The sequence below is a fragment of the Meriones unguiculatus genome, chromosome 5 (assembly GCF_030254825.1).
Source record: "Meriones unguiculatus strain TT.TT164.6M chromosome 5, Bangor_MerUng_6.1, whole genome shotgun sequence".
Classification (NCBI taxonomy): domain Eukaryota; kingdom Metazoa; phylum Chordata; class Mammalia; order Rodentia; family Muridae; genus Meriones; species Meriones unguiculatus.
Genome location: NC_083353.1, coordinates 41,152,802 through 41,164,862, shown reverse-complemented (window position 1 = coordinate 41,164,862; position 12,061 = coordinate 41,152,802). Strand labels below are relative to the sequence as shown.

Genomic DNA, 12,061 nt, shown 5'->3' with positions numbered 1-12,061 from the left:
AGGAGTTAACTGTATGTCCACTGTTTGATTCACACTCCTAAGCACTGTTAGTTGAATAAATTATTCTAGTTGATTACTGAATAAAAACTCAAGGCACAAAAGGTTCTTTTTTCTGATGAGGCAACTCACCAGCAGCCGCCACCCCTTTCTATTTTCATAAACTGAAAATGATCTACATCTGATCCCCGGTCAGATGTAAGACTCTTTTCTTGGCACTTCTACTTAGTCCCTTGAAGCCCAAAAACAATAGCTCTCAATCCGCTTCTACCTGCATTCACTGCAGGTGACCAATACCACCTCCAACTGCCTCCCTTGTCACTAATCTCTGTATCTCAAGGTAAGAACCCTCTCCCCAACCATTGTAACACTCCAGGTCTAACAGAGAGTACAAAGCTCTCCTGTTCTGATGAATTTCAGATTGCCACAGACAGGATCATGTCAGCACCTGCAGCCACTGTGTTTGCATTCATTTTTGTTTCCTCTGACCACAGAGCAACTCCCTTCAAAAGACAGAGTGCTATCAATCACCTCCTACTACCTTCTGATACTTTCTAAATTCCTGAAATACAGTTGAAAATTCTAAGCCATAGAAAACAGCACTAAATTTTGTTCCATGCTAAAAAAGGATAAAATAAAGGTTTCCTAATAATTAAAAGATCTAAAATTTTTGAGTCAAACAAAGTTACTAGGTGTAATTTTGAAGGTTTCTAGAACCTTTAGTCTTGCTAATTTTAGGTCTCCAGAAGTAGACTATCACAAACTGTTATTACAAAACCCTTCCCATCTTCTATTGCTCATTTCTATTAACCTTAGCACCTATTAACCTCCCTCTTTCCCAGGAAATTGCACTAAGTAATTAGTTAATTCCCCTCACAGCTTCTTTATATCCAGTATGATTTCTAAGGATGTTAAACAGTATTGGTTTTATGAGTCACCCTAGCAGCCAGTCTCAGCATCCCTCAATAACATCAAAGCCATTACAAAGTATAATTAGAAAAATTAAGTTTTTAAAAATATTCATTTTAGGATACTTTCAAATTGCAAGCTTCCTCACTGCTTTTGGGTAGAAAACGACACTATAAATTATCATTTATATACAGCATCAGATCAGAAAGATGCAACTTCAGTTTATTTAAAATCCAGAAACGCCTATGAAGGGCAGGGTAGTTTAAATGACCTGACAATACACTCTCAGCAAAACCAAAATTAATACAAATATAATGGACACAGTATTTCAAAGGATTATAAGTAAGCTAGGGAGGCTGGAGAGATGGCTCAATGGTTAACAGAGGCCTGGGGTTCTCCCAAATTCAAAAAAGGGCCAAGGAGCTTAAAGTATAGCTCAGTTGGTTGAGTGACTACCAAGAATGCAAGAAGTCCTGGGTTGATTTCCAGACCCTGTAAATAGAGTGGCACATCTCTATAGCTGAGGTAGAGGAAAGAAATCAGAAGTTCAAGGTAATCTTTGGCTACATAGTAAGCCAAACCCATACAGAACAGCCTGGACTATACCATACCATACCAGGTTTGTTTATTTGTTGAATAAACCAACAAAAACAAAAACAAACAGGGGAGCCAGGGCATGGCACTGAGGATATAATAGCTGAGTGATAGAGAGCTTTGTGAGAGGCCTTCAAATTGTCTCCAAAAACATAGGAAGCAAAACCAAAACCAGGAGCTGATGAGAAGGCTCAGTTGAGAAATCTCACTTGCTCTTCTTGCAGAAGTCCAGGGTTTGGTGCCCAGAATCTACGTGGCAGCTCACAACTGTCTTTAATTCTAGTTCCCAGGGATTCAGTGTCTTCTGGCCTCATTAGACACTGCATACGCATGGTACACACATACATGCAAGCAAAACACTTGTATGTGTAAAATAAATACATTTTAAAAAAAATCAAATCATTAGGTCTAAGAAAGAAACCAGATATGATGGCTCACACCTAAAATGTCAACTGAAAATAAGAGAATTGCTGAGTTTGAGACCAGCACCCTGGACTCTATACAGTGTGAAATGGTTTTTTTGTAAATTTGGTATAATCTAATAGAATCACCTGGGAAGACGGCCCCTCAATGTCCCCACAGATTGCCCTATGGGCACATCTATGCGACATTTTCTTGACTAATGATTGATGTGGTAGGGCCAAACCCACTGTAAACAGTACCGCCAGTGATCCGGTGTTTTATAAAACAGCAAGGGGGCTGGAAAGATGGCTCAGAGGTTAAAAGCACTGGCTGCTCTTCCAAAGGTCCCGAGTTCAATTCCCAGGACATACATGGTGGCTCACAACCATCTATAATCTGGTGCCCTCTTCTGGCAGGCAGATATACATGCAGGCAGAACACTGTATACATAATAAATCTTAAAAAAAAAAAAAACAAGCAAGCAGGACAAGCCGTGGGGAGCTAGGAGCTAGCCAGTGAGCAGTGCTTTCTCTGTGGTTGTGTCAATCTCTACCCAAGCTCCTAGTTTTCCCACGAGACTATGTAACATGTAAGCTGTAATAAGCCCTTTCCTCTCCAAGCTGCTTCTGATGAGCAGGAAAGCAAACCGGCCCAGGTAACCATCTCAAAAACCAAACAACAAAAAAGACAAGAATCAAGATTAAAGACAAAAGAATTAAAAATAAATACTCTATTTTCTGGGAAATATATAATGCTAAGAGATTCCTGGGTTGATATATTGCTTCCCAATTTTGCCTGACTACAAAATCATTTTACTGATAGCCCAACATATACAGTAAACATTTTTGACAGTTTTATCAGTATAATTGAAAAAAACACATAACACAGAATCTTAGTTCTTATTCTTTTAACATTTTAAAATATTGAAAAATTATAGGCTGGGCATGGTGGCACACCCCTTCAATCCTAGCACTCAGGGAGGCAAAAGTAGGCAGATTTCTGTGAGTTCAAAGCCAGCCTAGTCTACAAAGTGAGTCCAGGACAGCCAAAGACACACAGCAAAACTCTGACTAAAAAAAAAGGGGGGGGGCACAAAACAGAAATACCTCAAATACTGTGTGCTAGCATATTTATTCTCCATAATCAGTGAAACTCAGTTTTATTTCTGTTCTGCTCTAGGAGCCACTATGACTAACACTGAGTATCCTCCTTCAAAGGTGTCCTTCTCTGAGCCTTCAAGAACTAGATCTGCTATCTTTTTTTCTTTTTGCTTTATAGTACATGAACACTCATCTTCCTGGAACAAGATGAGGAAATGACCTGCAACCAGAATGTCAGGTACATTAACTCATCACTCAAACACAGTTAAATAGCTGGGAGTGGTGGCATAATCCTGTAACCCCAGTAGTTGGGAGGCAGAATGAAGACCAGGAAGTTCAAGGTTATTCCCAGCTACACAGTGAGTTCAAGGCCAACCCAGGCTTCGTGAGATCCTGTCTCAAAATAAAAGAGAGAAGACAGTTAACTACCAAATACAACACACTATTAATTAACAAACTTGAAAATCCACTACTTACAACTTGAAACTAAGGTGTGTATTTTTTCAAAAACAATCTATTAAGTAGTAAAATTTAATTATAAAGACAGCTCTATTCCAATAAATTCAATACACTAATAAGTGCTTCTGTTTTGACGTTTAGAATATAGAATCTTTAAGTTTAAACATGCTCTTCATTTTCAGAAAATGAAATTATTAAACAGTAAAAATACAATGATTACAAAACCCCTCTTGATCAGTTCTTTCAAGTGAAAGACTACAAAGAATGTTTCTCCAACAGCTTCAATTCTTACAATACTACCTCTCTTTAAAAGTGTTCTTTCTTGAGAGCCAGGCATGGTAGCTCATGCCTAGAGTCTCAGCACTCAGCAGCTAAAAAACTGTGATCTAGGCCACCCTGAGGAATAGGACACACTATCTCTAAAAATGATCTTTCCGCTAGTAACCATGATAGTCAGGTCATATATATTGTTCAGTTATCTTTCAGGAACACTTTCAGATAATAATTCTTTTGTTGGAGTGATGTTTTTGTGAACTGTGTAAAGATTATCTTTGTATTATTCAAATTCTGTGGCAGTGCAGTTCTGATTATAGGCAGACTTTGGCACTGTCATTTTTATGAAGTATCTCCAGTTTCAATGTTTTGTAATCACTGTTCTCCACCACCTTCTGATTTGTTTTAATACAAATCTGATAAAAATAGTGGTGTCCATGCCTTTAATCTTAGCACTTAGGAGGCAGAGGCAGTTGGATCTCTGTGAGTTTGAGGCCAGCCTGGTCTACAGAAAGAGTTCCAGGACAGCCAAGGCTACACAGAGAAACCCTGTCTTGAAAAACCACCACCACAACAAAAAAAAGTCTGATAAAAATCTGATGGTCAATAAGCTGAGGCAGAATTGGGAGGCAGGACTTCCAGGCAGAGAGAAAGGGGGTCCTAGGTGGCGACTAGAGAGAGAAGCTGAGGTCTCTTACCAGACATAGATAAAGAAGGATGTGCCAGGCAAGTATTCGGAAGGACAGGTAATGGGCCACATAGGAGGCCAGGCCAGTATTGCCAGGTTAAAATAACTCAGAATCTTCCCAGCTTAGTGCTATAAACTAATAATATAAGTCTCTTTCATTATTTGGGAAAGGGGAGAAGGCATGGAAAGTCCTTATTGATACATTTCCTTTTTTATGATTTATTTACTTTCATTTTATATACATTAGTGTAAAGATGTCAAATCTCTGAAGTTACAGACAGTTATGAGCTGCCATGTGGGTGCTGGGAATTGAACCCGAGTCCTTTGGAAGAGCAGACAGTGCTCCTTACCACTAAGCCATCTCTCCAGCCCCTACATTTCCTTTTTTCAGACAGTTTCTCTGTGTAGCTGTCTTGACTGTCTTGGAACTCACTCTGTAGACCAGACTGACCTGCAACTCATGGAGATCACCTACCTCTGTCTCCTGAGTGCTAGGATTAAAGTGGTGCACCACCACTGCCTGGCTAAACAATAATTCTTAAAACATGGACTGATAGAGCCTATTTTTTTAATGGTTCTAGTAAAGATATGATAAACAGGTGCACATGCATGATGTGTGGTCTCTGGCCAGGCCCCTTACCCTGTCTCTTCCACAAGATCAGCTCTGAGCCCACTTCATCAAGTTACTGATTTAATAATGGTTCCTGTTGAAAGACTTAACAAGTGGCGGGAAGTAACGTGTAGTATCACGGTCAGAACTCTAGCTTGAGTTCTAGTAGGCCTGCCTAAAGCAAAGTGACTAGAATGAAGTATTTTTAAGAATGCAAGATAAACAGATTCAAGAAATGTTACCAAAAAAAAAAAAAAAAAAAAAAAAAAAGAAATGTTACCAGCCAGGTGTGGATATTTGTAATCACAACGCTTGAGAGGCTGAGACAGGACACTGAATTCCAGGCCAACCTGGGCTACCAAGTGGGACCCAGTTGCAAAAAGGGGGGGGGGGAAGGAAGATAAAAGCTGGGGGTGTGGCTAGGGGACAGTACAGCAAGCTGCCTTTGTGAGTTTAAGCCCCAGTACCACACAGTATGTTCACAGTTGCCTCTCTCACCCGGCGGACCTTCTGGAGGAATCCCTAAATAACGCCGCTTGTGGGTGCTTTCAGCCCTGCACCTTTTTTTAAAGTAGGCATTTATCTATCCTCTGAGCTTTAGGCAAAGGTGTCCCTTGAGCGCCCTGAGACCCTTCCAGCAACCCCACTCCTCGAGTAGCCTCTGACTCCCGCGACCCCCACAATCTCCTCTGCGGGGCCCTCGTCTCAAGAACACTAGGCTCCGGCCGCCCCCTTCAACCCAGGAAGCCCCATCTTGAAGTCCCTGCCCCACGGACGGCCCTTCTCCTCCAGATCCTGGCTCTCCTCAGGACCCCCGATCTCCTCAGGGCGTCCGCCCCACAGGCCACCTCTCTCCTCAAGACCCCCGCCCCAAGGCCGCTCCGCTGACCCGCGCCGTCCACCTCCGCCTTCACTGCGCGGGCCCTGAGGCCGCCACACGCCCCCATCGCTGCCCTTACCGCACATGGTGCTGCAGGTCGCCGGGCGAAGGCCGAGCGGTCGGGCGCGCGCGAGCTTCGGAAGCGAGGACGGGCGAGGACCCGGGTGGCAGCGAGGATGCGACAGCTCAGGCACGACTGCCGGACCCGCGGCCCGGCCCTCAACTGCCGCCCCGCCCCAGCCAGCCCCGCCCCCAGCTACGCGCGCCGCTGCGGCTCTCCCATTGGGCCGCGCCCGCGCCGCTCACGCGCAGGCCCCGCCCCCGCCGCGCGCAGACGCACGGCGGCCGGCAGGGACGACGTGGCAGGGGCTCGGCCGGCATCCGCCTCGGTATCCTGGAGCCTCCCGCCGAGGGCGAGGCGCGCGGCGGAGGGGGAGGAAGGGAATGTTTACACAACAGGGAGACACAGAGGGAGCAAAGCTGGAGGGCAGGAGAGCCTGGGACAGACGTGTCTGTGTGCAGTGGGCGCGGGGGCCGGAACTGCGCGGGTGGCGCAGGCCGCCCTCGGGCAGCCTTTCCGGTGACGACCTGAGCTGTAGGCAAGGTGCTGGGCGCCCCACCTCTTGCCCTCACTTGCTCTGTTGTTGGCCTAGGGCCCCACGACTCAGTGGTCCCAGCCCTGCGCCTGCGCTCAGAAAACTGCGAGCTGCGTCTGGCCGCCCACCTGAGAGCACTGGAGGGAGTCTGCGGGCGCGTTGCACCCTCGATCGCTCCAGGCTTGAAGGAACTCCACCGCGAAAAGAGGAGAAAGTTAGCGGGGCATTTGCTAAAGGAAGAAAGTAGGCAGTTATCAGCCCTCTGTTGACAGCTCTAAAGGGAATAAATGAATAGGGCCAACAGAAGCTGATGAGCTTCCCGCTGGTGAGGGAGCACTCTCAGCCAGCACACCAGCACGTCTGAGGCGTGTGTGTCCTCTGACATCACCAACATTCAAACCTGCAGAGTCCCACATCCCTGCCACTTTTAAACGCGACCACTTTGAAAAGCCCCTCAGAGGGCTTTAACATCTCACCCTTTGATCTGCCTCATACAATAGGTTTCTGTATTAAAGCTTTTCTTTCTCTCTCTCCACTAAGCTGTAAGTTCCTTATGATGGCGTGAGTTTTTGTATAACAAACGCCTGTCTAGTAATAAACCCTAGCAAAAGGTGGCAAATCAAAACTGTTCTGGTAGTTGGAAAGATGGCTCAGGGGATAAAGACACTGGCAGAAAGCCTGAGTCCCATCCCTGTGTCCCACAAAGGGGTCTTCTCACTACACACACACACACACACACACACACACACCCTGCCATGCGACCGGCTCTACCCCCAAAACTGAATAAATACTAGAAAACGTTTTTGAACAAGTGATAAAAGCCATAGAATTGACCCTATCACCCTATCAGCTGGTTGTAGGTGCCAAGGAAGCAAAGGCTTTTCAGTTTTTCATCACCTACCTCAAATTTAGGGCTAGAAAATGTAATCAAGGTATTCCTCATCTAAAAGCTCTTCGCTATTCCAAGCCATTAAACACGTCCCTGGATTAGCCTGGCACAGTCAACACAGTGAACTCTTTGCTAATGGGCAATGCATTTCTTAGTTCAAGAAATGGGTCCCTGGATAGACATCTCAGTCTAAAGACCCTCAACTGAGAGACTACTTGGGTGGTACTGCCCCAGAGTCCAGGTGGTTCCAGTGCTTTGTGCCTCATTTGCTGGCAGTAAATCTGTTGATGCCACAAAGATGACGGCAGCAGTACCAGCAAAGTGTTCCAGCTCTGGTAATCCACCCAGCGTTTCTGCCTGCTACCAGCTCACTGTCTCTTACCCATCTCCAGTCTGCTGCTGTCTTGATAGGTGCTCAGCACCAGCTGAAAGGAAACTCGAAAGGCCAATGTTCTCCAGCCCAGCCCTGGACAAGCTCACTAAACCCCACCACAAAGGATGCTTTGTAACCAGGTGCCAGCTCAGACGCTGCCCCTCCTCCATGGAGCAGCTCTGCCTTCTCTGGGCCTATAAAATAAAGCCTGGAGGAGAAGATCAATGATGTGTGAAGGAAAGAGGCTTTGAACATCTGAGAACATGAAGAGGATTTTCTCTGCTACATTTGTTCAAACAGCACTGAACAAATTTAAGGAAGGGAGCTGAAGAAAGGAGAGGGACAGTTCTCTCCATTAGTCAGGGTTTTTATTGCTGCAACAAAACACCATGGCCAAAAAGCAGGTTGGGGAGGAAGGGGTTTATTCGGCTTAGACTTCTAATCATAGTCCATCACTGAAGAAAGTCAGCGCAGGAACTCACGCAGGGCAGGAGGCTGGAGGCAGAAGCTGATACAGAGGCCATAGAGGGGAGCTCCCTACTGGCTTACTCTCCATGGCTTGCTTAGCCTGCTTTCTTAGAGAACCCAGGACTGTCAGCCTAAGGGTGGCATCACCCACCATGGGCTGGGCTTTTCACCATCAATCACTAAAAAAAAATAAGAGCCTTACAGCTAGATCTTATGGGGGCATTTTCTCCATTGAGTTTCCCTCCTTTCAGGTAACTTTGTATCAAGTTGACATAAGACTAGACAGCATATAACCTTCCTCATCTTTGTGATTTTTGTTACCTGAAAGTGTTGCAGTTCTGAAAGGAAAGGCTTTCTCTACACAAGTGTTACATCTCTGCCCTGGCTGGGGGGGGGGGGGGGGGGGAGTGTCCCAGTGCAAGTGTATCAGCTTTTTCCCCAGCAAAAGTGTTACAGTTCTGCTCCAGCAGGGGGGGGTTTCTACCGAGAAAAGTGTTACAGCTCTGTTCAGAGAGGGTATCCCGGCAATCTTAACTCGTGGGTAGAAAAGATGGTGGCAAATAGCAAAGGAAAAACAGCATGAGGCCTGTTGGAAGAAAAACACTAGAACCCAGGGCTGAGGCAAAGTATCAGGAGTTTAAGGTCATCCTTGACTGCAAAGAAAGTTCCAGGAGAGACCCTGTCTCAAAAGACACACAACCTTAGAGGGACAGCTCAGAAATTTAGAGTGCTTGCTGTCCTTCCAAAGGACCAGAGTTCCTTCCCAGCACCCAAATAAGGTGGCTCACTATACCCATAACTCCAGCTCCAGGGGATACAATGCCAGCTCCTGGCTTCCATAGGCACGTGTGCACATGACACACACACACACACACATCAGGACATCAGTCAGCTGCAGAAAGACCCCAGAACTGGATCCCTTTGGCAGCACTGTTACTCTAGTTTAACCTAAGTACCTTTTCCCCAGAACAGCCCTTCAAATAAAGATCTAACTACCTCTCCCTGTATCTTGACCGCTCCAGGCCTTCCTCCAGAAGCTCTGTCAGTGGCCTCGGGCCAAACTCTTCCAGCACCTTGTAATCTAGCTGTCCTGAGCCCTTAAGAAGTTCTCTGAGAGAATAAAGCCATCTCAAGCTTTAACAATTCTGCTTTTTGTATCACTTTCTTTTTTGAGACAGTGTCTTCCTATGTAGCCCAGGATGGCCTAGAACTGGTGACCTTTCCTCCACCTCCCTAGTGCGGGATTACAGGCATATAACATCCCACTTAGTTTTTTACATCTACTTTGTTGTTGTTGTTTGTTTGTTTTAGGCTCATTAAAAAGGAAACCAAAGTTTTCCCCCAGCTGCCACATAGTAGCACGGTCCTGTTGAGAAAACTAAAGCAGTGACAGACAGATGAGGCCCACGCTTCCTGCGGCACATAGCCGTGCCTGGCAGAACCAGCCCTGCCTTACCCCCGCCATGGCCTCCTCTCAGGGCTCCCTGCCTCTGCCCTCATCTTTCATGACAATAAGGCAACTATCATAGAAGACAAGATCAATGCCCTCATCAAGGAAGCAGTATAGAAGTGGAACCTTGGCACTGGTCCCAGCCACCATGAGCATAAGTCTCAAGTGTACTGAGGGGACTGCCAGCATCTGGCACAGCAGCAGGAGGTCCTGCTGAGAAGAAGAAAGCAGAAACAAAGGAACACCAGGGATTTGGTGTTCCTGACTAAATCTCCTTTGTGATGTCTGATAAAAAGCCAACCTCTAGGCTGAAGACACAGCTCGGTTGGTAGAGCTGCCCTGGACTCTGGGTTTGATGCTCAGGATGACAGACAATGGGTGTTGTGATACAAGCCTGTCATTCTAGCACTCAGAATACAGACACAGGACCAACTCAGGCTGTCCTCAGCTAAGTGCTGAGTTTGGGGTAGCTTGGGCTATAAAAACGCCCCTCTCTCAAAAAAGGAAAGGAGAAAAACTGAACTATAAAGAAAAAAAAGCTTCACCAGCTATCTCCAGCTATAGAGGGAAAAAAAGGGTTTCTCCCCCCCCCATTTACTTCTGTCTTAGTTACTGTTCTATTGCTGTGATGAAGTACCATGACTGAAGGCCACTTTTTAAAAATTTATTTAATTTTATTCTCTGTGCATTGGTATGAAGGTGTCAGAATTCATGGAACTGGAGTTACAGACAGTTGTAAGCTACCACGCGGGTGCTGGGAATTGAACCCCAGACCTTTGGAAGAACAGCTAGTGCTCTTAACCTCTAAGTCATCTCTCCAGCCCCAGAAGACAACTTTTAAAAGAAAGCATTTACTCGGGGTCCTTCTCAACAGTTTCAGAGGGTTAGGTCATGACTATCGTGGCAGGGCGGTGGAGCAGACATGGCACAGCACTGGCACAGTAGCTGAGTTTGCATCCTGATCACAGGCACAAGGTAGAAAGAGAAAGCAAGACCCACCCCCAGTGATACAAGGCCACACCCCAATCCTTCCCAAACAGTTTCACTGACTGGAAACCAATCATTTAAACATATGAGCCTATGGAGGCTGTTCTCATTCTAACCACCACAACCAGTAAGCCATAGTCCCAGCCCTGAAAAAATAAAATATAGTTTTAAAAATGTATTTATTTCTATTTCATGTATATGAGTGTTTTGCGTACACGTATGTCTGTGCACTGAGTGAAGTGCCCAAGGAGGCTGGAAGATGGCACTGGATCCCCAGAAGCCGGCACTACAGATGGGTGTGAGCCACTACGTGGGTTCTGGGAATTGGAGCCAGAGCCTCTGAAAGAGCAGCTGAGCTCCCAGCTCATAGCTCTGCTCTTGAGAAGCGTCTTTTTACCTACCACTGGGGTCACTCACAGGCTGCTAAGCACACGGCCCTTTCCCCGATGTGAACCAGCTGTAACCAGGCCCACTGAGTTACATGTTTGGCATGTGCGACAGCCCTCCATTGCCACATGAAGTCAGACTCAGGCAGCCCTGACCGCACACATCATGTAAAGAAGTGGACTCTGTGGTCCCATTAGAACTGCACTGCCTTCTCTCCCTCAGCCTGAACCCACCAGGAGGGGATAGACTGTGAGCAGATGAGGAAGAGAAGACTGGTTTATGTCAGTTATGCATGATAAGAAACACCCCCCCAAAGTAAACGCACCCAGCAAGAGAGACCCTTCCTAATGTGCCCCTGAAGAACAGCAGTAGAGAGACATTCTCCCAGGGAGCAGAACTAGGGCTTTCACGGGCTACAGTCAATGATTTGGCTGGATGTCCATGTGGCCATGGAAGAAGCAGTATTAGAAACTGGAGGCAGGGCAGTCTGGGGAAGAACGTGGCCAGACGTTGCTGATGGGCCATAAAATGTGAAGGCGTGCCCCATGGGGCAGCTTCCAGAGTGTCAGCCTACACAACTACTAAAGTGGGAACGATGAGCTGCCTTAGACAGCAGGAAGCTCTCTTCCAGACACGGTCAAGGCCCGATGGTTTATGGACAAAATGACTGTGGTAGCATGGACAGGGACTACCATGGGCTCAGAAACACAGGCCACCACCCTCCACATGTGACCTGGCTGCAGATACTTCTGGGTGCCCACAGGACCTTTCGATGGCACCAGCTCTTTCACGACGGAACTCACGATGTTCTAATCCTGGAGGCAGCGCTCCAAATGAGGATTTGCCTGCCCTGAACACAACACTGCTTGCAGAAGTACCACCCACAGTTTACAAGCACGTTACACACAGCAGTAGCACTTTGACCAGGGGCCTCACCCCACATCTGAAGGGCAGCAGTGAACCTGGCTCATTGACTTCCCTGGGCCATGTTCCTACCTG

General features: G+C 46.5%; 1 protein-coding gene across 1 annotated transcript in view; it reads right to left on the bottom strand.

The window, feature by feature from the left end:
* Gfpt1 (glutamine--fructose-6-phosphate transaminase 1) overlaps positions 1 to 6,140 on the bottom strand; it is a 51,289-nt gene extending 45,149 nt beyond the window's left edge. The window contains exon 1 of the mRNA XM_021660848.2: positions 5,992 to 6,140. Within this exon, the coding sequence (XP_021516523.1) occupies positions 5,992 to 5,998 (7 nt within the window). The 5' untranslated portion in view covers positions 5,999 to 6,140. The remainder of the gene's footprint in view (positions 1 to 5,991) is intronic.
* Between the last annotated feature and the right edge of the window lie 5,921 nt (positions 6,141 to 12,061).